General features: G+C 38.2%; 1 protein-coding gene across 1 annotated transcript in view; it reads right to left on the reverse strand.

Annotated features, from left to right (window-relative positions):
* UNC5C (unc-5 netrin receptor C) overlaps nucleotides 1-25,167 on the reverse strand; it is a 349,058-nt gene that overhangs the window by 55,979 nt on the left and 267,912 nt on the right. Inside the window, exons 5-7 of the mRNA XM_045820399.1 lie at nucleotides 12,033-12,213; nucleotides 8,478-8,645; nucleotides 5,858-6,022 (exon numbers count right to left, since the gene is read on the reverse strand). Coding sequence (XP_045676355.1) covers nucleotides 5,858-6,022; nucleotides 8,478-8,645; nucleotides 12,033-12,213 — 514 coding nt within the window. The remainder of the gene's footprint in view (nucleotides 1-5,857; nucleotides 6,023-8,477; nucleotides 8,646-12,032; nucleotides 12,214-25,167) is intronic.

Here is a 25,167-nt window from a genome sequence, read left to right on the forward strand (position 1 = left end):
GTCAAAAAGAAAAGGCCATTGAAAGCCGTGGCCCTGCACCCAAGTGATTCGAAGAATCCCATACTCTACTGTGGTGGTAAAAGTTGGCACCTTTCTTGAATCTCTAGAAGGTTCCTTTCCACCACAGAAGCTGAAGACCTTGCATTTCCCTCTCACACTAACGTGCATGGGGTTCCGTAGGTGTTCAGCAGGTTTCTGTGCACTACAGTTTCTAACCATATCCCTGCTTTCAAAACTAGGAAAATGTTTTACCAGTAAGGAAAAAAGGAAAGCAAACCACGCTCATTACACTGAAGACAGCAGAGCACTGTGTTGGGCTGCCAGTCCACATATAGAATATTTATTTGCCAGCTGGGACGCTATGCATATCAAGGACTGCACCAGAAAGGCTATGACATCAGCTTCTTCCAGACTGTAGATAAAAGCACTCACTGTCTGACACTCACAATTATGCATTCCCTATCAAATTGCTGTGTTGACAAGAATTTCACTGGAAACTGACTAGCACCTTCTCAAATGCCTATTATGGTGGTCATAAACACATCATTCTAAAGTCAAGAAAAGATTATTTGTAAAGTAAATTATTTCCTCACATTAAATGCACCTGGGGTTCCAAGGGGCCTGATGTGCAATGTGTCCACACCACAATTTATACACAAGCTCCACCACTTCCTCTGTATGTGAGAATTAAGAGCTGTGTGACATGTAAATTTTTTAATGAGTAGAAAGCGCTAAATTTGCAGGCTGCATAACATTTTAATTTCCCGAAGTCTGGAAGTTCACTGATGCAGACACAATTCCAGGCAGCTCTTGTTTGTAAATTGCAGTTTTTAATTTGTCTACTGTGGCATAAACCCTCTTCAGCAAGAAAGAGTAATTCTAAATTCAGATTTGAACTGGTACATATCCCTACGTGGGATGCCATTGCTTCAGATAGGATTAAAAACTAAAGTCCGTAGGCATAGAGGCAGTAATATAATAATCTAATTGAGCATATTCATAAATATATATAAAGCACCATTTATGGACTAAGCCATATATATAGTCTTTAGATTGCTGTTTTGAAAAGAAAAGAGCATGGATTAAACTATTACATGCCAACCATGACAAAGTGGATCTTACTACATATTCATTATAGAAATCATAAAAGTTCAAAGTTGTCAGTTCTTGGTAATACAATTGTATTTCAACATAAAAAGTAAAAAGGTAAATATGCTTATTGGCTTAGCATTTTCGGAGATTGTCCTAAGTGCTTCTTTCTTCTTCTGTATCTTTTTTTTTTTTTTTTTGGTGTCTAGTGTTCTTTCTCTTTGTCTCTTTCTTTCCCTCTCTCCCTCTCAACATAGCCATTTCAAGTAAATCCTATTTCAAAACTATATTGCAAAACCAGGGGCTACTTTTGTATAATTTTAGGAATGACACAAATAAATCTAATGGGTACACAGTGCAATGGACCTTCCATTACTGCCCTCTGAATAAGATACATTATTCTGTAGTATTATGAAATACAGTCTCATCTGTTATTAATGTGAAGTTTCTCATATTGGACATATCAGACATGTGTGTTCAGTTACTTTCAATAGTGGAAAATACTCTAAGGAAAATACTTCAGCATACCAACAGACTCCAGTTTTTAAATTGTTTTTTAAAATTAACAGTGTGATTATAAACCTAAAATTTTCAACTTCTTTCTGGGATATTGAGTCTGAGGGTTTTTAATTCTCCTTTAAAAATGCATTCTGGTGAAATAACACCAATTTCTGGAAGTTCTTAATCTGAAGGCAGTGTCTCCATTGTAGGAACTACTTTTCAGACCAATGATGATATATCCAGTGTAATAGGTACATGGTATCCACTACACTTCAGTATCAATTAATGTGTACGAATGGCCTGAAAAACTTAGTAGAGCTTCTGAAATTGCTTAAAGACCATGAGATTGTTTCACAAATGAAATTACACAGCATTACATAATAAATCCAATTTATCAAAGAGTTTGAGGATAAGTATGTTTGCAAAGTATATAACAGGCAACTGGGAAATAATCTAAAACTGTAATTCAGTTCCAAATCCCCACGTTTTCAAATCCTTTTATAAACGCACTTGATTTAATGGCTATACGTAACTCTTGCCACCTAAGGTTTTATACAACTAGGGCTTTATGCAAGTATTTTGTGCAAATACTTTTTTGGTAATCTAATTTAAATCTAATCTAATTGAATCAATGTGACCAAATTCCCAGGACATATCAGTGATTTTGCTACATTTCAAACCTTGAGACTTCGTCTTACAAGATACACAGCTGTTCCAGGTCATCCTCAACATTTCTTTATTAAAAACTTATTTACAATTATAAACACAATGAAATACTAAAAATAACAAATATGGAGAATAGAATGCATATTGAAAAAGAAAAATAATCAGTTTTAGTGTCACAAGCATAAATGCATAAATATCATACATCTTTCCCTAAAACTTATGTTTACATACTTATGACAAAATGCATCTATAAATCTATATTCTGCTGTTTATGTTAAACCATCATAAATATTTCAGTGGCTATATGATATTACACCTTATGGAAGAAGCATGTATTACTTAAGCTCTGCTCTAATATTGGATTTTCAGGTGTCTTATTTTCTCTACAGTAAAATACAAAGACTATGGCATATTTAGCATATGTATGTTTTAGCAATTCATATTACTTACTGAGAATTTATTCACTGAAGTAGGATTACTGTGTCAAAGGCTATGAACACTTTTAAAGCTCTTAATTTGTTTTGTCAAATTGCCTCCCCAAATAATTGTAAAAATTTGTATTCCCATTAGTAAAATACAAGAAATCCTATTTTAATGCACATTTGCTAATGTTTAGCATATTGTGTCTTTAAAATATTATATAATTCTATAAGTAAGCCTCAAAGCCTTTTAAAAATTTAAATTGATGTTGAGGAAGCACCTGGATTACTAAGGCATCTTACACATACAATTAATAGCCTGGTAAACAATTTAGAAAACTTTTGATTAGGTATTCTAAGGAAAACTAAACATTCTAAAAAATGATTAGAATGTTTAAAAGCAAAAATCTAAATTAAAACTGCAAGCAAACACAATCTCAAAGATGTGTTACTCAGGCACAATGAGAAATGAAATTAAATTAAGAATAGTCCAATCAGATAATCAAAGCCATTAATCGAACATTATAAAATAAAGATTGAACTATATTGTAAGTTCCTCTTCTTAACTTTAAATCTTTCTCTATAATTATGATTTCATTTTGTCTCTCACAACAGTGTAAAACTGGGTTTTGCCCCCCACAATTTTGAATTTCCTTTAACAGATGAATGTAATTCATTTGCATTATTATCCCTGATACGTGATGATCCCTGGTGTATATCATCTTATTTATTGTTTATATTTACTTTATTTATTGAGTTTATTGGAATGACACTGGTTAATAAACTTATATTGATTTCAGGTATATAATTCTACAACATGTCGTCTGTATATTGTATTGTGTGTTTACCTCCCAAATCAAGTCTCCTTCCATCATCATTTATCCCCTTTTAACTTTTTTCTACCACACTTCCTACCTTCCCTTCCCTCTGGCAATCACCACACTATTGTCTGTGTCCATGAGTCTTTCTTTTATTTTTTTGCTTAGTCTCTTCACCCTTCTCACCCTGCCTCCATCTGCCTCCCCTCTTGTAGCTGTCAGAATGTTCTCTGTAACCATGAGTCTCTATCCACTTTGTTAGTTTATTTTGTTCACTAGATTCCACATATAAGTGAGATCATATGGTATTTGTCTTTCTCTGACTGGCTCATTTCACCTAGCATAATGCTCTCCAGGTCCATCCTTGTTGTTGCAAAGGGTAAGATTTTCTTCTTTTTTATGGCCAAGTAATATTCTCTAGTGTAACTGTACCACAGCTTTTTTATCCACTCATCTACTGATGGGCACTTATCACTAATCATTAGAGAAATGCAAATTAGAACCACAATGAGATATGACCTCAAACCTGTCAGAATGCTTGTTATCAATAAATGGCAAAGATGTGTTGAAAAGGGAACCCTCATGTACTGTTGGTGGGAATGCAGACTTATGCCGCTAAAATATGGAACTGCCTTATGACCCAGAAATTCTACTTCTGGGATATACCCAAAGAAAATCGAAACACTAATTTAGAAGAATATATGCACCCCTATGTTCATTGCAGCATTATTTACAATAGTCAAGATTTGGAAGCAGATCACATTTCTTTTGTTCTTTCTTTTTTGTTCCTGTTCTGCCCCCAAATCCTATTTTGAATTTATGCATTAAACTTTTTTGCATGTAGTCAGTCTTATCAGTAAAGTCCAATGCAAGTAGCAAGCACTGAATCACCCAAAGTTATAATATAATACTGAAACAGAAGCATGGGAGGGAGAGCGGGGGGAAAAAGAGAGAGAGAGAGAGGGAGGAAGTTCAAATTTTGCTACTTTTTAATCACATGATTTAAATTTTAAACAATTAAAGAAGAATACTAAATCATAAAAAAGGTTAAAAGAATAACTTGTGCAACATATGTTTTTGTTTTAATCCTCACTCAAATTCATGCCTAGAGGAACAAATGCTGTATCTGGGTAAATGGTTGGTAAAACAGCTGTATTCTTTTCATTCTTGCGTTTCAGGGATAAGCTTAGTGAGATGCACAGCAGTCATCTCCAAATCATAACCAGAAGCTGTGCTTTTTACACTCAGCAGCAGCCATTTTCAAAGAATGGAACCTACCGTGCCCAGAAAAACAAAACGCCTATTGGATTTTTATTTTGTGTCAGCAACATAATTACTCATTTATATTTTAAGCAAAGTTCCTTTTTAAAAGGCCTTGTGTGTATAGACTTTGGAAGGTAAATGCATCTTCATAGATATGGTAAAAATAAAATATTTTATGCATAAAAGCTTCTACACAAATATATTTGGTTGTCTGTATTTACAAGTAATTTGTAACGTGTTATACGAAATGTCAGTATTTAGCTGCCATTAAGATACAAAGATAGTACATTGTTTGATGTAGTCATCTGCATGGGTGTGATTGCAGAACAATTCTTAGTACCTCACGGGTGTGGGAGAGATGGTAAATTTTGTACCTCTAAGGGCTCCTTAATAAAAGGGTAAGAATTTGTAGGTATGGAAATCAAACAACCATCTCATTAAGAAAACCTAAAAGACAAAGCCATGCAAAAAATGAGGAGTATTTAGCTTAAAGCACTTTATTATATTCCTGAACCAATCATCTACACCCATTTTAAAATTGTATATTTTATTAACATTATCCCTTTAAATAAACATAATTTCTAACAAAACCCATCATTTTTAAAGAGCTGTGAGGATGTTCCCACCAACTTCTGGTAACTGGGTAGGTCTACCTGCAGAAGTATCTGCTGTTCTTATCCATCTTACATACCCCATGGGCGTTAGTTGGCTAACAGCCATGAATTAGGAATGCATGGCTTGCGTTGGGAAGTCACATGACTCCACAAGGCATTTAGGGTACGCTTCAGTGCACTCTGATAAAGCTGAGCAGTGGTTCCCTGGTTTGGAATGAATGACAGCCCCTCACAGAGATGACTAAATCACACTTTGCTCATGGGAAAGCAAATACTGTGTGTATCATTTGTTAACTGGACACAGTTATTCCTTTCGGTTCCTGGGAGTTTACCTTTTTCAATTCAGGAAGAGACCTAGAATATTGGTATATTATTGCATTTTCTTGTTGTTCAACTGATTTTTAATTTTTAGTATTTCCTGCAAAGAATCTCAAATGGTTAGATCCCAGGTCTCCCTGGTGTGTTCTGTTGGCCCAAACAGACTTACTCTGCATGCAGAGCCCGTCAGTGCAATTCTTGGACTGCAAGACCAGACCATCGCAGTCCTTGCCTCCATTCTTGGGGGCTGGCGCTGTGCACTCCCGCCTGCGCCAGTGTGTGCACTCGGTCCCACAAGTAGACCACTTGCTCCAGGAGGTCCACCTGCCATCCACTGCCACAGAAGAAAACCAGTATCAGGTCACATGTACTAGGAGCCTCTCAAGTATAAAAACAAAACCAGCCAGAGAAAATGGGCCATTGAGGAGTACTGCATTTATGTCAACTGCTGGGAGTGGAGCATGCTCTGCACACACCCACTGGGCCCTGCAAACTCTCCTTATGAGCTGTGTGACTTTTTACTCACTGACCAAGCAAGGAAGCTTAGTGGGACACACAGAAGCCAAAGTTGTCACTGACAGTCATATAAAAGTAAGTCATAGTGGTGACCCTTTTTCTATCAAAAGAGAAACCTTTGGATTTTGTGTTGAAAACTAGGGGGCTTCCTTTTGGGACCCAAATTCCTTCATGTATAGTGTCATGTAGGCAGTGCAAGTAAACCTACATGGGGGTAAGGAGAAAGGTTGGTGGTGTGGGGAAGAAGAAATCTGCCTAGGTCCTGACTTGTCCATCCCTCCAGCTACCTGTGCACTACTTTACCGTTCATATCTGCTATCTATCTGTCTACCTGAATATCTATTTATTTATCTATTATCTATTAATCTAATTTATCTATTAATTTATCCATTACCTATGTGTGTCCTATACACTATTTTAATTTTATTTTTCCATCCAGGCTAATTGATTTCCTGAGATCTTCAACATCTTCTTGAAAAGACTGTTTTCTATTTAGCATTTGATGATTCCATTCCATTATTTTATGATATATATATACATTTGTATTTTTATTTGAAAATTATATTTAGTCATTTTTAATTTTCTGCTGTGATTCAGCCATTTAAAATTGACTCCTTTTCTTCCTACTTTTGGTGGCTGCCTTGGCAGTAATGTCAATGCTAATGAGCTGAAATATCTCTATTTAAAAACAATTTAGATTTTTAAGTTAAAAAAGTGTAAGGTGAATTTCATTAAGGTCATATTTTAAAATAGATTCTTTAAAGGTTCTTTATATTAATAGGATAAAAATATTGACAAACACTCAAAAATTTTTTCCTGAAACACAAACAATTTTGATTATCTAGAATTCAATGTAAATAATGTTAAATATAATTTGTTAAACATCTAATGTACATAGCATCCTATACCTGCTATTCATAGAAATGATATTATTTTAATAGTTTACTATATGATTTCATATTCAAGTTATTGTGTAAATATATAATGCATAATATGTATAGAGATATGAACATGTGAACATGAGAAAAGATGAACGCACTAGTACTTCAATCACACAGAGCTGCCTATATAAGCAGCTTGCAACTATCTGGAGAAAAGGCATGTGCTTTGACCTAGACCGTCCCAAATCACACGTGCACGTGCACACACACACACACATCTATTTCAACTCAAAATGTTCGATACATTTTCAATTATGAGAGTTGCCATCTAGATACAATATAGAACAGTACCAGATAAAACACTGAAATTATAAACCTAGCTAAGTGTCAAAATCTGTTCCACAAATAAAAACTCTAAAGGGCTCAGTGTAGCATACTGTTTTGATATTTGGAAATTAACACAAGAATATAAAATAGAGACAACGTTTTTCTTTTCAGTTCATTTCTTCAACCCATCTCTGAGAAAGTTTGTATTAAAGGATAAACTTGACAAAAAATAGGCAAAATAAAGGGAAGTAAAAAGACTGTGTTTCTAAAGAATGAAATTGATAATACAATAGCTACCTCAATGGAGTGCACTAAATTTATGAATTCTTTCAAACAGAATTTTAGCCAAATTTTCAATTTATTGATTAGGAAGTTTAGTGAGGTTTGGTTTTGGTGGATATTAACTTCAATTTACACAGGAATGAGAGCAGGCAACTATAATATAAAATAGCACAGAAAGATGCTCAGAGGCAGAGGGATACGATGTTGGCAAGTAACGCACAGAACAGGTGACTGACACCGACAGATAATACAGCTCTGACCGCACTGTATTTTCAGACTCCATTAGCTCAGGTGTCACAAAGCTTAGACTTCCTTTTAATTCATTCCAAATGTTTTATTTGCACTTGCCCAGAAACTGACACCAAATATCCAATATTTCAGTCTAAGACATTTTCTGAATCTCAGTTCCTATTAATGTCCATGGGTTTCTGGAGATCAAGGGTTGCTATTTCTGAAACATGTGGCTTTCAATGTTGTTCAAAACTCTTGAATTACAGAACCTGAAATCTTGGCTCCAGCAGATTTGTTTAGGAATAAAGAAGGATTATGTTTATAAATGTTTAATGTCCTGTTTTATATTATTTTTCATGTCCAGATAAAAAAGTTAAGTACTCTTTTGGGGGGAAATATTTGATTTTCCAGCAATGTATGCATTGAATGATATGATAGATTTAAATAATGTTTATCAGACATTCAGTCAAGGATAAGGCTTTGTGTATATCCCTTAAGACATATTTCTAGAAGGGGAGGAGACATTTGGAATGAGAATGCTGGTTTATTTACCTGGGCATAACGTGGTACAGGCGATCTTCTGCACACTCTGTCCTTCGCAGAAGGCGCCACCGTTGAGTGGTGCTGGGTTGGTGCAGGTCCGTGTGCGTTTCTGGTACCCTCGCCCACAGCGGCTGTTGCACACGGACCACTCCGTCCAGGTGGACCAGCCACCGTTTACTGGAAAGAGGAAAATAATAAAACATAGATTAAGCGTGTGTGTGTGCTCACACATACACACAGACCACACACAGCACAGAAACAGAAAGTTATCTCCCCAGTGACTGGACAATTCAAAGCTAGAAGGGACCTCGGACATCATTTCATTCCCAGTTTTATTGCAGAGCTGAAGAATCTAAGCACAGAGATAAATAAAGTTAATTACCAACATTTATTCATCTACTCGGAAAAGTAAATATAATGTATGTTTTCTTTTCCTTGGCCAGTGTTCTTTTTAAAACAAAATATATCCCCTTGCCTAGTCAAGCTCCAAAAATTACTTTTGACAGCTTATCTCAAATAATAAATATTTACATTCTTATGCCAAGGCTGTAGGTGGGTCTGAAACATGGGAACTCAATAAAATCATTCTGTCTTTTCTTAATAATAGATGATTAATTATTTTTCTTTAGCACATGTCAACTTTAGAACCTTTTAAGGACTTTTAGTCAGTTTTATTAACTAACCATTGAACCTTGTTAAAAAACAAAGTCTTAGGTTGCTGGATTTTTTACTAATTGAGTAGCTATTTGATTGAATTGGCAATGAGTTGATGTATTTGAAATGAATACCTATTTGTGTATAAAGGCTAATTATGGTGTTTGATGGAGATGTCACTACAGGTGAGATTATAAAACCTACACTCTAACCCTGCATTCTTTATTTACCTCTGAGATCTCACCTTAGAAATTACTCTGACACATTTTAGTGCTTTAAAATGTGAGTCTATGACTTTTTTTGTAATTAAGCAACTTTTAACAAAAATTATTTGCTGGTAGATGGGACATGACACAACTACTATATGCACATGCCTCCTGAGAGTAAAGTGTTAGCCATTCAAGTAACACAATTTTCTATGTGCCCATCATAAGCCTTGCATCTACTTTCCAGAAACCTGAGCATTAGGGAATAATCATGCATGCATTACTTTCAAATATATACAGACTTAGACAACAGTATTTTTTATGACAGACTTATTTTTTATGTAAAGACAATTAAAAACAACTCTAATGTTCAACAATAGGAAAATGGTAAAGCAACCATGTACATTCACGTGGTTGCCTCCTAGGCAGCCATTAAGAGTTGTAGAAGTCTATTTAGTAATAAGTGTATATTTCAATATTATGTTTTAAGTCAAAAGGTATCTATCTCCCTTGTTTTAAAATCTTATCTGTGCATAGAAAATATCAGTAGTATACTGATATATATCACTCTTTTTTAATGCTATCTTTGGATGACAAAATGATGAGATTAAGAGGTATTTTTTTCATTAGCCATTCTGTTCTTCCCAGATTTTCTGTAATGGACATATGTTTTCAATCTAAAAATGACACTAACAAAAATAAGTCTATATAACTGGCTCTAAAATAAAATCCTTGTTAGATGTATATGTCTTTCTGTGGACTCCGTGAGAGCCCAACCTGTGAGCCTTGGACAATTTGTGTTGTGAGGCCCTAAAGAGGACAAATGGTTGATAAACAGAGTCTTAGTGTTTCAAAAAGCATCTTAACCCCCGCAGCTTGACAAAGGTCCAAATGTTGTAGAATTATCCCCATAAATTTTCTTACTACTGCATTGGCAAGCTGATATTTAGGGTTATGTATACATGTGTTGCTCTGCTAGGATTTTCATGAGAAATGAATAATAATAAACTTTTAGAGAAAAGAAAAGTTTTTGAAGATCCTAGACTAATTCCTTTATTTTATGGAGAAGGTGTCAAGGGCTCCAAGCATCCTGGTTAAGTGATCGACAGAAAGTCAGAATTGGTCCACAAGGCTCTAGACTCCTAGTCCAATGCTTTTTTGAACTCAAAATCTTGTTATTTACATTTATCCTTCCTAAAGACAGTGTTTGGCTTATAATTATTGATTACTTGTGATTATTGATTGTATTTATTAGATATTGAAAGTATGCTCTCCATAGGAGAAGAAATTTGTATATGTATGAAACATCCATGTGACATACCCAGATAGAGTCTGCCCTCATTAGTTACTTAGTACTGGTATGTGCTGTGATGTGCCCCATTTCTCTTTTGCATTTCCAATGCTGTTAAGTTACTTAGTTCAGAAAAAGACAAAAAGTAAAAAAACATTTCATTGTGACTTAAGAGAGCAATTGCTTACAATTCAACATAGTGATTAGCATGACTGGAAAATTAAACCTCAGAGTATTCACAGAATTAAAGAAAATAGTATGCATCTGTCCTGTGATGAAAATGGTAGTTTAAAGCATCACTGTGACTCAGCCCTTGGAACATCACAGTGGTTTCCATTCTCAGAGCTCCTTACAGTGTGAGGGCACATCCGTCCAAATGGTATGGTCAGCTATAAGTACCCTGAGCCAGATATTTGCTGGTGGCTGTCACTCCTTCAGGGTCATCCAGATACTAAGGACCCTGGAATGTCACTGAACACTGAAGCAGCCTTGAAAAGCTTCCTTATGTTCTAAGTGGCAGTCATGTCATTCAGGAGGGGGCATAACCTCAAAGTCCTTCACAGGGTTGTTCAGTTTCCTCTGAGACAATGACTCATTAAGAACATGAAGACCTACTGTGTGTAAAAACTGTGAGAAATGCATACATTTACAGAGTTGACTCTTAGTGCATAAACGAGCTTAAAGATTACATAGTTGGAGAGAGGGAACTATTCATGAAATGACTAGAAAACCACTGAATTCTAAACCAGACAAGGAGATAAAGCACCAATCATATGCCACAGCAAAACTGGGTGGGGAATGGTTTACTATTTTGGCAGAAATGATAGGCTTAGAAATGAGATAGATGAGGAAGGTCCAGAGAGTGGTGGGGAAGATTCCAGAAGACGTCATGATGTTGAACCTTCCACACGGTTAGAATGAGAGCTACGTGGCGAAGGCAGGTCTTTCTGTACTCTGAATGCCCAGACTAAGTGTGTGAAGCAAGTTCCAGGAGGTGAAAGTTGCTGTGATGTGTGTGGGGAACAAACATGTCAGGTCCAGTTCATCCAAGTCTTTGCAATCACTGGACTGAACTAAGGTTCACAGAAGTAGCAGCAGGCTACTTTAAGCATCTTTGCTCTGAATTCACTCTAGATCTTGATGGTCCAGAGTAGGGAGAGGGGAGGGTTTAGGAACACAGTTGCACTCAAGTAGACTTCTTCACTTTCTTATAAACTGCCTGACAAAGAGCTAGGCATTTCCGAGTCTAGTCTATGCGTATCTGGGAGGGAATTTAAACCTCACTGTCCACGTGAGAATCTGGAAGAGGGCAGCAATGGGAATTGCAAAGGAGCCTCGTACTTGACGTTTTAAAATTAAAATGAGATCTGCACTTTGACATGAGCCAGATCAAGACCCTGGAAGCTCACTCACCATAGACGATGACAGTTGCCGTTGTGCTTTTCCTCTTGGCAACAATGTTTTTGGCGACACAAGTATAATTTGCGGTATCTGAGAGGCGGGCCTGCTTGATGATGAGGTTGTGATCAATAGTAATGTAAAAATTCCGATCTTCTACAGGATCGATTATGTCTTCATTTTTCAACCATTCCACCTGAAGATACAAAGATAAATAGGTAATTCCCCAGTAAATATGCCCTGACATCTGCCTGTTCTAATTGTGTTTTGCAATATATGTAACACTGCTCCGTGCTATGAACTTCTGCAAACTGGGGGAAGTAACTTTCCGAGGTCATGTGAAGTATCTATCACTCACCTGCCAAACATGTTGATTCTGTCTGTGCTATGGTATTCTCAAATGTCAATGAACCCACTGAGTAATCCAATGTTCAAATTGTTTTCTCTCTGCCCTGCAGGCAGGAACTGGGAATGTGCCGCTGCCAGGTTTAGAATCCAATAAAAAATAATAGGCAAAGCATTTCCGACTGAACTCAAACCTTTTGCTGTTTCAATTGTTTACTTTTGGCAACCTACCTGCAGCTTTTCAGAAAAGAGTATAAGAACTGTTTTAAAAACCCGAGAGGCATCTTACACACTTTACAAATAAAACAACATTTTGATGATTTATGTGTAGACTTGCTGAAACATATGGATTAAATTTCCCTGAAAATGCACTTATTCTAAAATGTTGTAAACACATATTTGGAGATGTATCTAAGCCAAAATAGTTGAGGAAAAAAGATTTTATACCAACTCTCAGTACAATCCAAACAGCATGTAGGCATACCCAAATCTTTCCTTTTGTATATCAGATCTTTGGCTCAGACCTCAGAAATGAGTGTTCAAAATTATTAAGCTACATTTTTTCTATGCAATTACTATCAATTTAGCAACAGCAATATTATCCCTATGGAATGAAAGGAGGGAGATACATCTGTACAAGCTGCCCTACAAAAAATAAACTATTTCTTGTCCTGTAAATTGCTTCTTATTTTTCCCTCTTATGCACAGGTTTTTTCCCGTAAACAAAACAACATTGATATTTACCACATTTAAACCTTCCTTTTGTGTTAGTGTGGATGTGAAACAGGTAACCTTTAGCAGTAGGGAGTCAATAGTGTTGCCATTTTCAAAATCTTAAGGAGCTTCTTTAGCACCACAAGAGGTCTGCAAATTAATCTCTAAATCTGTCAGTGGGGTTGGTGCTACACAGCTCTAAATGAAACCTAATGTAGCAACTCTAAAATAATGCTCTTTTAATATGTAGAAGCGAGGCCACAAGTTAAAGGGAAAAACAAAACCAACCATAATCCAGAAAAAAATAATGTATGAAAAAGTAGGTAAGAGCAACTCTTTGCAATCATGTAAATTTTGAAACAGGACACCATGCTTGGCATTTACACTAATGGAAGTAAGAATGAGAATGGAATCCATGTAAAGCAGTGGAGTTTTAAAACATGCATTTTGTTTTCGAATACAGACTGCACAGTTAGTTAGGGCTGTGCTTGTATATATTTGATCAGATGCTCGTACTCGCTTGACCTGGATTTTCTCAAAGTATGGCCCTATGCGTGTGGCAGTACGATCCTGCTGGCAGTGCAAGGGGGAAGGTAGCAAACTCATATTGTCAGAAATCGACAGTAATTAGAAAGGTGACATTAATCATTTTAATCTAATCGTTACCTAGGTTATCTATGCCATTCTGAAAAAGCTTTCCACTTGAGAAGGCACTGCTGGGTTCCCCTGAGCAGGCCTTGGATCCCTTCTACTTGAGTGTGTGTCTGTGCTCTCTGTGCTTTTCTTTCAGGAGAAACCTTATACCCAACACTGTTTTCTGAAGGGCTGGCCTCAGGCTCCTGGACTCTGCCTGGAAGTGCCTAGGGGTTCCTAGTTTACCCAGGAATTTCCCCTCCACATTGTCTCACAGGGTGTGGAGAAAAGCTTTAGAAAACTGGCCAATCCTAGTTGAAATCTGAGTTGTTACTTTCCAAACTACCCCTATGGGGATTGGGCTGAAAATACCTCCTGGAGACTTCCCCTGAATTAGAATTCTTCCTGGGCTTCCTTTCTCTCTTGCTTGCTCTGTCCACTCAAGACTCTCCTGGGAGTGCATTCGTAAACACTGCTTGCATTCAAACCTTGGCCTCATGGTTTGTTTCTAGGGAGCCTGCCCTAAGTCAAGGCTGCTCAAAACTATGGTTTCTTCTATGCATGTAATAGCAGTTAACAACAGTATTGTCCTCCTGATCAGAAATGGCATCAAAAGTCCCAAGGGTTACTGAAAACCACTTGTTTATTAGAGGAGGTTATTACAAGGAGGAAAGAGAGCAATTGGAACAGTTGACAAAAGATCTAAAAAGACTTAACATGATTATTGAGTATATGGTCTTTACTTTTTTTATATGGTTGCATTTCCCTTGGGTGTTTCTCATCAGCCTTGCAGCAGTGATTATGGCCTGAGCTCCGAGGACTCCCAGGGAGTCCCAGAAGTTCTGGGGAGGCCCCAGGGCTCTGTAGGGGCTCTCCTTCCTCCCTGAACTCTAACTTGAGGCAGAGAAGCTCATCTTTGATCTGTTTTCTGTATTGGGCTCATTTGTATGCCTTCGAAGTTTGAAGAAAGTATCTAGAACATACCTGTAGAAATGAAGAGAGGAGCCCAGGACTTCTCCAGCCTCTAGCAAGACCCTTCCTCTCTGTTCTCCTTGCTGGATACTCCCAGGCATGCCCCATCGCCCTGCTTTGAGACCATCTCCTCCCTCCATGAGACCGGTCATCGTCGCTCCCCAATCTCGAGTCTCCATCCTGCTCTCCGCTTCTCCATTACTACCCTCCAAAATTCTCAAAACTTTTCCATCTGGCCTTGGAACACAGTAGTGAAATCCCCCCAAAATTCCAGTTTTTTAAAGACTGTTTTCTTCACTCTTCTCTAACTAAAAATCTAGCTCCTCATGACGTTAGTGTTTATAGTATTCTGGATTCCTCTCAGATCGGGGATGTTCCCTAAATCCCACATACCGCTGTGCCTGGGGTCCCAGGCAGTCTCCTCCTGGTTCTGCACTGTCTATTCCAGATCTTTCTGTGCAAACACCTTTGCTTCAAATCTCATGCCATCAGATTATGTCACCTATATATTTTTAAATCACCTACAGACCTCTGGATTCATAGCCATTTTATCCAGCACAACGTCTGTCATAATTTCTGATGATTTCAATAACAAAAGATGCCATTTTCAACATCTTGGCCCTCAGTTCCATACCCCTCCCTCCTGCAATGATCTTGACTTTAAGTCACTTACACTCCAGGCACCTGTTCTAGGGCAGAGGTTTTCAATCCTGGCTTCACTGCAGAAGGACTGGGGGAATATTTATAATATATCAATTCTAAATCCAACCCAGAGAAACTCTGAGTCACTCACTGGTCAAGACTGGTTGAGCATCAGTATTTTTTAAGCTCCCCTTGGGGCTGTAGTTTATTGCTAGGATTGAGAAATAACAAACTAGATCGTTGCCTTTCAAAAAAACATCCTTGAACCAACAGCATCGACATTACCTGAGATTTGATAGAAATGCAGAATCTCGGGGTCTGCCCCACACTAACTGACTCAACAAGTGTATCATAATAACACCAGGGGATTTACACACACACATTAAAGTTTGAGCAGTACTGGCCTAACTCGTCTTTACCACTAATTGGAACCCCTCTTAAAACTCAGTTTTAATCATCCTCTCTTTTCACCATTTTTTTTGTCTTTCCTGCTTATTCTCTCTCTAGGACCCCTATGTTAACAAACCTGTATGTACCAGGACCTTTGTCTCTCACCCCCTCATGTTTCCTTCCTTTTTACTGAGCACAAATTCCAGCATCTGGAATCCCTCACATTATACCCTTGACTCTCTCATCCCTTCCTCACTTCAAGGTGCTCACCTGCTCACCATTCCGCGACCCCGCCTTTTTGTCTTTAGAGTGAAAAATGGCTGTGGGCTCCTCTTATATTTATGATTGCAGAACTCAAGTGGGCCCCTACTTCTGCCAACAAAATCATACTATATGTCCATTGTCTGTTCCCTGTCCCACACTCCTAGAAAGCTATTTCTCACCTTATTCTCATCTCACCTTAAACACTACCTCCCCCTCCATCCTCACTTTCAGCTGGTGATCAAGTTTCCACTGCTGAGAACACTGACACTCTTATCTTCCAAGCTCCCACCACCTGCTTACCGACCTCCATTCCGTACCCTCTCTTTTGTTGCTGGCTCAGTTCACTGTGCTCCTATCTGTCACCTTTATTTGTACTCTGCATCCCATCACCTTCCTCTTACTCAATTCTCTCTCTCTTAAATCATCCGTTTCCCCTTTCCACTGAATCATTTCCATTAACATGCAGACATGCAGTTATTTTCCCAACTTAAAACAGAATGCCTCCTACTCATTTCTGCCTTTATTACCCCCACGTTTCTCTGCTCACCTCACAAAAATGCCTTAGAACAGTTGTTTATATTCACTCTCTCCAATTCCTTTCCTCTTGATTGCTACAGAATCTACTCTAATCTGCCTCCACCTCCACCATTTCACTAGAGCTGCTCCTTTCAAAGTCAGCAATTACTTTCACAGGTAGATGTGCTGATGAGTGGCGGTGCTCTGCCTCCTTTTCACAGCAGCAGTTTCTGACCCACTTGGTCCCTCCTTCCTGCTGTCTTGCTTTCTCTGGACATGGCACTGTTTTGGTTGTTGTCCTACCTGACCCCATCCCCCATGGTTTCTGAGGGCTGAGGTCTGTTCCCTGTGTGGGGTCTATCCTTGGACCTTTTCTTTTTTCTATCCATATTTACTTCCTTGATGAACTCATCCAGGCTCAAGCAAATGACTCCTAAATTTATCTCCAGTCCAAACCCTGCCCCTGAACTCTAGGCTCATATATTCAACTGCCTTCTTGCAATTCCACTTGGTTGTCTAATAACAACCTTTTGAACCATCTTTCCAAACCTGCTCCTCCCACAGCCTTACTGATGTCAGTTAGTGCCAGCTCCACCCTTGCAGTTACTTGGACAAAACCTCAGACTTGACCATGACTCCTCTCTTCCTCTCCCTTTGCCCCTTTAAGGCCAGAGTGGCACGTTGGAAACTGACAACTCCTCGTGCCCTCACTGCCACTCTATTTCTGGTTCAAGTCACCATCATTTCTCTCCTGGATGATTACAACAACTTCCTGTTTTACCTTCTGCTTTTCCCCTTGGCCCTCAGTAGTCTATTCTCAACAGAGTAGTTAGAGTGATTCTTAAGCCTAAGTCACATCATGCTACATACACCTCATCGCCAACCCTCCAGTGGCTCCCTGTCTTGTTCAGTGTCAAAGCTAAAGTCCTTAGCTTTAGGACCCAAACGCCCTGCATTACCAAGTCCCCTGCCTTCTCTGAGATCACCTCTTTGTAGTCATGCACCTTAATGACCAGGATGCATTCTGAGAAATGTATGTTGGGCAATTTCTTTGTTGTGCGTATATATGGAGTGCACTTACACAAATCTAGATGACATGGCCTACTATACATCTAGGCTATATGGTATAGCCAATCACTCCTAGGTTACAAGACAGTATGGCAAGTTACTGTACAAACAACATGATATTAAATCAAGCACAAGAGAAAATTATTCAATCAATAGATGCAGTAAACACGAGATGTATGAGGCCGCTGCTGGCATGACATGGTGTACTGTTTTATGGCAAATACTTTTTGTAAGTAGAAAGAGTATGCTGTAAAATAATGATAAAACTATAGTGCAGTAAATATATAACCAGTAACATAGTTGTTTATAATCATTATCAAGCACTATGTGCTGTACATCATGTTTGTTATACTTTTATATGACGGGCCACATCTCCACAAGCCCGTAGGTAATGCATTGCACCACAACACTGTGATGGCCGTGGGGTCATGAGATGATAGGAATTTTCTGACTCCATTATAACCTTCTGCCACCACTGCCATAAATGGGGTGCATGGTTGACCTGAATGCTGCTGTGCCTGTGGCACATGCCTGTACTCTTTCCCTGTCTCTCTGCTCTTTAGCATGCTGGCTAATTTGGTGATCCTTGTGCACATCAGACAGGAGTTCAGGGGTGGCGCTTCTGCCTTGGTGGGTTTGAGCCTGCTGGTGCACCTGTCTGGAATCATCATTCTCCAGTTATCTGCATAGTTTGCTTCCTTCTCTTCTTCAGGTCTTTACTCAGATGTCAATTTTTCAGTGAGTCACATCCTAAGCAACCTTTAAAACTGCAACCTTCCCTTACGTCTGTGTCCCCAGTTTCTCCTCATCTTTTCCTTTATTTTCTCCATAGCACTTAGCATCTTGTATAGTCTATATTTTACTTAAGTTTTTCGTTATTAATTGTCTCCTCCACCAGAAAGTAAGCTCCATGAGCTTTGGTCTGTTTTTGATCACTGTTCTATTCCTGGAGCCTGGAACTGGAATGTGGGAGGTGCTTCATTAGTATTGCTGAGCCTATGAACAACAAGATGCAGTGGGATCAAGTCTGTTTACACACACACACTTTTAGATCTCTATAAAGTTGGTGCTTTAACCACCACAATTAATATTAAATATATTTAGTAAGGGCCATCTTAAGCACCCCTTCTTACCAAGTTCTGTTTCAGATTAAGAACACAAATCTCCACTGCCTAAAGAAAAAATCCTACAGAGCTGGCCTGGACACCAAGTGGGCTCATGGGAGAAATCATGAGACAGGGGAAGGCCCCTAGAATGTTGCTGGGACACGCTCAAGGTTTCTCTGCCATTTATGAGGCTAAAGTGTCCCATGGCCAGCTTTGAAAGCTTTCAAGACAGCTTTGAAAGTGGCCCACCTCTCCAGCCCACATTATACCTGTATGTTTGCTAGAAAATTTTTTAAAAAAGTGTTTGAGTAATTACTGTAGATTTTCACCTAGTAAACACAGAGTCTAAGACAGGGGTGTCAAACTCATTTTCACCAGGGGCCACATCAGCTTCAAGGTTGCCTTCAAAGGGCCGAATGTAATTTTAGGACTGTATGAATGTAACTACTCCAGAACAGTTAAGCGAGAGCTCGGTGCTGCCGCTGGGTAGAAACAAGGTGCCAGGCTGGATAAAACAAAGTGGAGGGCTGGATTCAGCCACCCTACGGCCTTTCGTTGCCACCTGTGGTCTAGGAGATCACAGCAAACGTTAGCCTACAGCACAGCTTCCTGAGAATTTTAACTTTTCAACAAAGAGTTAGGCATCTTGTGATTTCAGCTACATTCCACAAACACGGACTACCTACAGGGTGCTGGGCATTGTGTCAAGTGCTGGGGGACAAAGAGACAAATGAGGTGAGTATTGCTTGTGGAGCTCTGGCTAGAAGACAAACCCATCAACAAATAAGGACAGTGTGATAGAGAAGCCACAAACATATGTGCAGGATGAAGGTAACTTGAGGTTTAAGTAATATGAGGAGATGACACTCCAGGAGGAAATGTCTGAACTACTGTCTAAAGGGTGAAATTTAGCTTACTGGGAAGGCAAGGGAGGAAAGTGGAGGATGAGGACATTTGAGGAAGAGGAAATGGTGCAAGCTTGAGGCCCCTTGGAGAGCCTGGGCCCCGCACAGCTGGGTATTAACTGCACAGTCAGGGGGAGCTGAGCAAGGATACAGCTGCTTTCAGGAAATCATCCAGGGTGCCAATGCCATTCTAACATCTGGCCTTTACCTATAGTTGTTGCAATCCAGTGAAGGGTTTGGAGCAGAGAAGCATAATGACACTGGCTCAAAAATTACTGTTTGGCGGGGGGTGTGTGGACTAAAAAGGCGGCACAAGGGAAGCTGGGAACCAGGCAGAGGTTTTTGTCATAATAAGTTCATAAGAAGTCCTAATAAGACCATGAAGAGAATTAAAGAAGTAGCAAGGGGGCTGGGGAGAAAATAATGGATTCAGAAAGTGATTTGAAGGGACAAGAGATAGGGCAGTTGGGTTGACTGTATGTGGAAAGGAGAGTGCTCTTAAGAGGCCCACCTCCAGGCTATGGTTTGGGCACCTGTGTGGGGATCAGGGATAGAGGAGGTGAAAAAGATTTGAGGGTGGGAAGGATAATGATGAGTTCAGATTTGGCTGGTCTTACAAGGAATTCAAGTAGCGCAGCAGGATTTCAACAACAGTTAAATTACTCACAATTCCCATTGTTTCTATAAACAGAGTGATATTTTTCTCTTATGAAATACTAAAACAATACAATAAAACCTCAATGATGTGGCTTCTCTTAGATCATCTCTTTCTTAGCACTAAGTGACTTAGTGCTTAGTAACTAAACATGGATGTTGATAAAAATAATTTATTCCAATTTTGTATCAGACAAAAACAATAAAGTGTTAATTGAAAGGGAGAACAATGTGTGAGGCTCTGTTTATCACATAAGGGATTGTCTGAATCAGTAAAAGGAATCCATATAAAAGCCTTATAAATATAACCTTTTATTAGAAAATACATCTTTTTAATGCAGTGTCATCAGAACCCAACACCACCAGGAAAAGTGACACTCTTCCAATTGCAGGAATTTCACAGAAGTCTCTTTATATAAACCCTAAGTAAAATCCCAAGAAACAATACAGTATTTTTCATTATGCTAGAATTTTATTATATTGAATAGTAAGTAAATAATTGCATTATTGCAATGCTATTTATTTGTAAGCCGATCTTGGTTAATCAGGGGTCAATACTTTGGTCTGGCCTCTTAAGTCTGTTCATATTTTGGTCATTTCAATGCTTCTAGTTGATCTCACTCTGGGGCTTTGCTTCCTTCCATCCCTCCCATCTGATTTACATGTAGGAAAACCATTTGATTTACACGTAGAAAAAGTCTTTCTGAGTTAAAAGTTATTTTTAGCTATGCATAAAACATTCAAGAAGAGAGAAAAATAGGTTGAAGTTCAGGAAACAATAAAAGGCTTTGCTCATAAACTATAACTCATTGCCAGATTTGCAGTGAGGCAAAGTACTATTTCTGTCCTTGTGGCTCAGTCACAGCGGTCTTTTCAATAATTTGGGGCATATTTGAAGTAGTTGACTCAAATGTTTATAAAGACATGCGATTTTATTACCAGGTAATAAAAAGAGTTACAAGGAGAGTTTTGGATGTCCTATTTGATTATTATTTTGTTATGTTTGGCTCGATTAATCCTGTTGTATGCAATTGAGAGTCTTACTTTAGGAAGCAGTTGCTACAGGACCAGTTAAAAAGGCTCTCTTTGGCCAGACTGCCTGGGTTCAAAACTAATCTCTGCCATTTCTGTTCCTCGCCTGGGTAAGCTTCTCACCTCCCATGTGCCTCAGGATACTCACTTATAAATAAGGCTAATTCTCAAACTACTCCATTAGGTTTTTAAGGATCAAGTGAGTTAATATACAGATTACTTAGTACCTGGCATACAGTAAGTATTCTTCAATTGTTATTACTGTTGGGTGAGTAAAGCTATACTAAAGAAGATGGGACAAAACCCAAACTACTCTAAATAATACCAGAGAAATGGTATTAATCTAAAGACAAAAAATATCTTAAAGTCTTAATTTCTTTAGCCTTCTTTAGCTGATATTTCCACTAGGACAAAGTCAACTCACCATTAGATTACAACCTTTTTTTAAAAGATTATTTATTTATTTATTTATTTTTAGAGCAAGGGGAAAGAAGGGAGAAAGAGAGGGAGAGAAACATCAATGCGTGGTTGCCTCTCATGCGCCCCCCACCCCCTACTGGGGACCTGGCCCACAACCCAGGTGTGTGCCCTGACTGGGAATCTAACGGTGACCCTTTGGTTTGCAGGCCTGTGCTAAATCCATTGGGCCACAGCAACCAGGGCAGATTACAACTTTTTAAAATTGTACAAGGAATATATAAATGATTAAGCATTAAATTGACCAATCTAGATTGTATGCTAAACTTAAATACATATTTATACTTAAACTCTATGAATCCATGTTTCCAGAGATGTAATTAACATGTGCTTTAGAACATGACATTTAATCAGTCTGTATAAATATTACTTTCTATTTCTTTTAGACTATAAACCAGTCATCATAATACATTATTTTTAAAGGTATAGGTAGAAAAGATCCTTAATAAAATAAATTTTGTAACATTAATCTGAGAAATTTTTATTATTTTACTTAGTAAAGATAATAAAAATGGGCAATTAATAGGCAATTTATATATTACTCTTACTTTTACCTAGACCGAGACCATCAACATTTTTATAGTTTTTATTTTACCTCTGTAAATTCTCCAGTTTTTCTCCTGCTATTTCAAGTTAGTCATCATCACTTGTTTTTTTAATGACATCAGTTTCTACTCCACTGCATCCCATCCAATGGCACACACATCATTAGTTTTAACACTTTTATCCTTATCCCCAAGAAATGGAATTTCCTTCTAGCCACCTCAGTTCTCTTCCCCCCTGCCTGCAAGTTCAGGGGTGGCAAGTGTCCTGAGCTCTCTTCTTCTTTTTCTCCCCTCACAGAAAGGATTCTGGGGCAGAGGGACTTGTCTAATGGGAAAGAAGGGAGAAATTATGGGGCACACCCTGTGGTTATGGAATAATTACCACCCTTTGCGGTGGGAGAGCAGCAGATGTGACACGGAAGGGAAGAGGGCACCCTGTGGCCCCACCGTGAATCCTGACCTGGTTTAACAGAGTTTGAAAGCAGATTTTCCCTGTGCTGAAATTGGAAGGATGGAGAAGAAGCTGAGCCAGATGGAGTGCATCGGTGAAGAGTGAAAAAGGAGGAACACAGTGAGCTAGTGTGGATTGCTTCAGATACCTAGCTAGGTACATTATGCATATGATTTCTCAACCCCACAACAGCACTGTGAGAGGGGCATTAAGATTCACATTTTTCAAATGAGAAGGACATGCTCATAGATATGGGCTAGCACCAGCTTACACAGCTCGGGAAGAAGCACTGACCTGAAGTCAGCCCTGCCTGAGCTCTGGGTTCTCCTTTGTCTACTGAGCCAAAAACTGGGAGGAGGCACCTATAGCTCTCCAGGCTTGGGTGTTGACTGGGTGGGCTCTGTGTCCTGTGATGGTGGCTGGAAGACTAGCAACATCAACACATACCTTAGTCACTCCAGGCAGGAGCTTGAACTAGTCTCTGGTTGGTGCTCCCCAGGAAAGTGATGCCATCCACAGGAACGAGACATTGGACCATCCTCTGCTGTTTCCACTACCCCTCTGACTCTTACGGAACCAACACAGGTTTACTTTCTGAACTGGCTGCACTTTGACTGCAGAGGCCTCAAGAAAGCCTCCTCACTCTCCAAAATACTGCCCATGTTGTTGGCAGTGACTTGCAATGTCTAGAAGAAGGAGGGGTTTTTAATTTGGCCATTAAAAGGTTCTCTTCCCATGCAAATTATCTGGAGAAATAACATCTTAAACCACATAATATATTATAAAATCTGGCATATAAATGACTAAGGGAAATGTTTTCCAGTTTAGGTACAGAGGAATTTGAAGGCATTAGGATGTCAAAATGGGATTCAAGTGCTCAGGAGTATGCAAAATTTCTAAGTGGTACATACACAAAAATATTTTTAAAGGCATCAGTATATATATATGATATATATACATATTTATATATAAAAGATATAATATAAATATAAATATTATATAAATGTAGATATTTTTAACTTCCATATGCATCTCATCCTAAAATGAATTGCCCCAAGAACTTGATCCCTACTTTTCAAAATAAAGGATTTCTTGAATCCCAACCTTACCATAGTGTATTATATAACGGAGTAAAACCTCCAGGTGCCAAACAAATGAATGATGGGAATGTGTGGTAGCTGACAGAGCAAGAGACTGTAATGACGAGGTAACAAATCCTTTTGCAAATCAGGTGGTTTACAATTCTTTGCTTTCATCAAAACTGAAGGAAGACTGAATATGCCAGCTGATGGGTCACTAAGCATACATTCTGATGATAGACCGTTACGTGATTTTTGGCATGTAATTCTGAAGATGTGCAAAGAGTTGAGTAACTCCATGTATTCCTATTTACTTATTTACAGATGAAAAGAACCTCATTTATATTTGTATCTATTATAAATGACCAAGAGAAATAAGAAAGATTCTATCCTGTCTCATGTCAGTCGCAAGCAACACTCAGACATGCTAAATGAGCTAACTGGTGGAGAGTATAACCCCTCTCACCTATTAAAAGATTAATATCCAATGAAAAGTCAGTATTTATGCTAACTAACTATTTTTCAAAACTTGCAGTACATTTGATTCTCTAGACAAATCTCGTACTAATCATAATGAATGTACTGACAATTTAATCCAAAAGAGATTGAACACTTAAATCTCTATGGTCATAAAAATAGTATTAAATGCGTGTTTTTATTACAGCAAAGCATGAAATGATGATCAATAAAAAATTTTATGCAGAAATATATTAGGATAAAAATCTATAGAGGAAATAATGTAGAAATACAAGCAAAAATAGAAGAACAACACTATAAATACTACTACTATTTAAAAAATTTGTTCTCATATTTTGTCAGTGAATGATGTTGGGTAAGAAATCATTAGAATGTTTGCAAAGATACCAAATATTTATAATAAATTCATACATTATGTTACATGTTATGTATTATATATTTATATACAATAAAATATATGTATATGTAAGTCTTTTATGGGTATGCTAGCAAAAATTTGAAGGCCATTGCATAAAGGCATGGGAGCATGGTAAGTCTGTCTTTCAGAAGTGAACGCCACCAGGGGAGAACAAACATGTTTGAGAATTCAGCAGACAAAATTATGGGACAAGAGGAGGAGTTGGAAACCAGTGAATGGAACCCTCTACATGTTTCCCCTGGGTGCTCCTGCAGTTACATGTATTGCTTCACTTTTATGTTAAGGCCAATGAGATCTTGACAAAGGCACTTGAGTCTCAAGTATAAAGGCCTAGAAGTAAGACTCAGCTATCCCACTCCTTGGTTCTATGATTTTAGGGAAGTCATGTAACATCATTAAACCTTATTTTTCTATCGTTAAAATAAAAATACTAGTATCTACCCTAACTTCCTCATAAGGTTC

Source organism: Phyllostomus hastatus, unplaced genomic scaffold (assembly GCF_019186645.2).
Source record: "Phyllostomus hastatus isolate PE091 unplaced genomic scaffold, TTU_PhHast_1.1 phas_scaffold_39, whole genome shotgun sequence".
Lineage (NCBI taxonomy): Eukaryota > Metazoa > Chordata > Mammalia > Chiroptera > Phyllostomidae > Phyllostomus > Phyllostomus hastatus.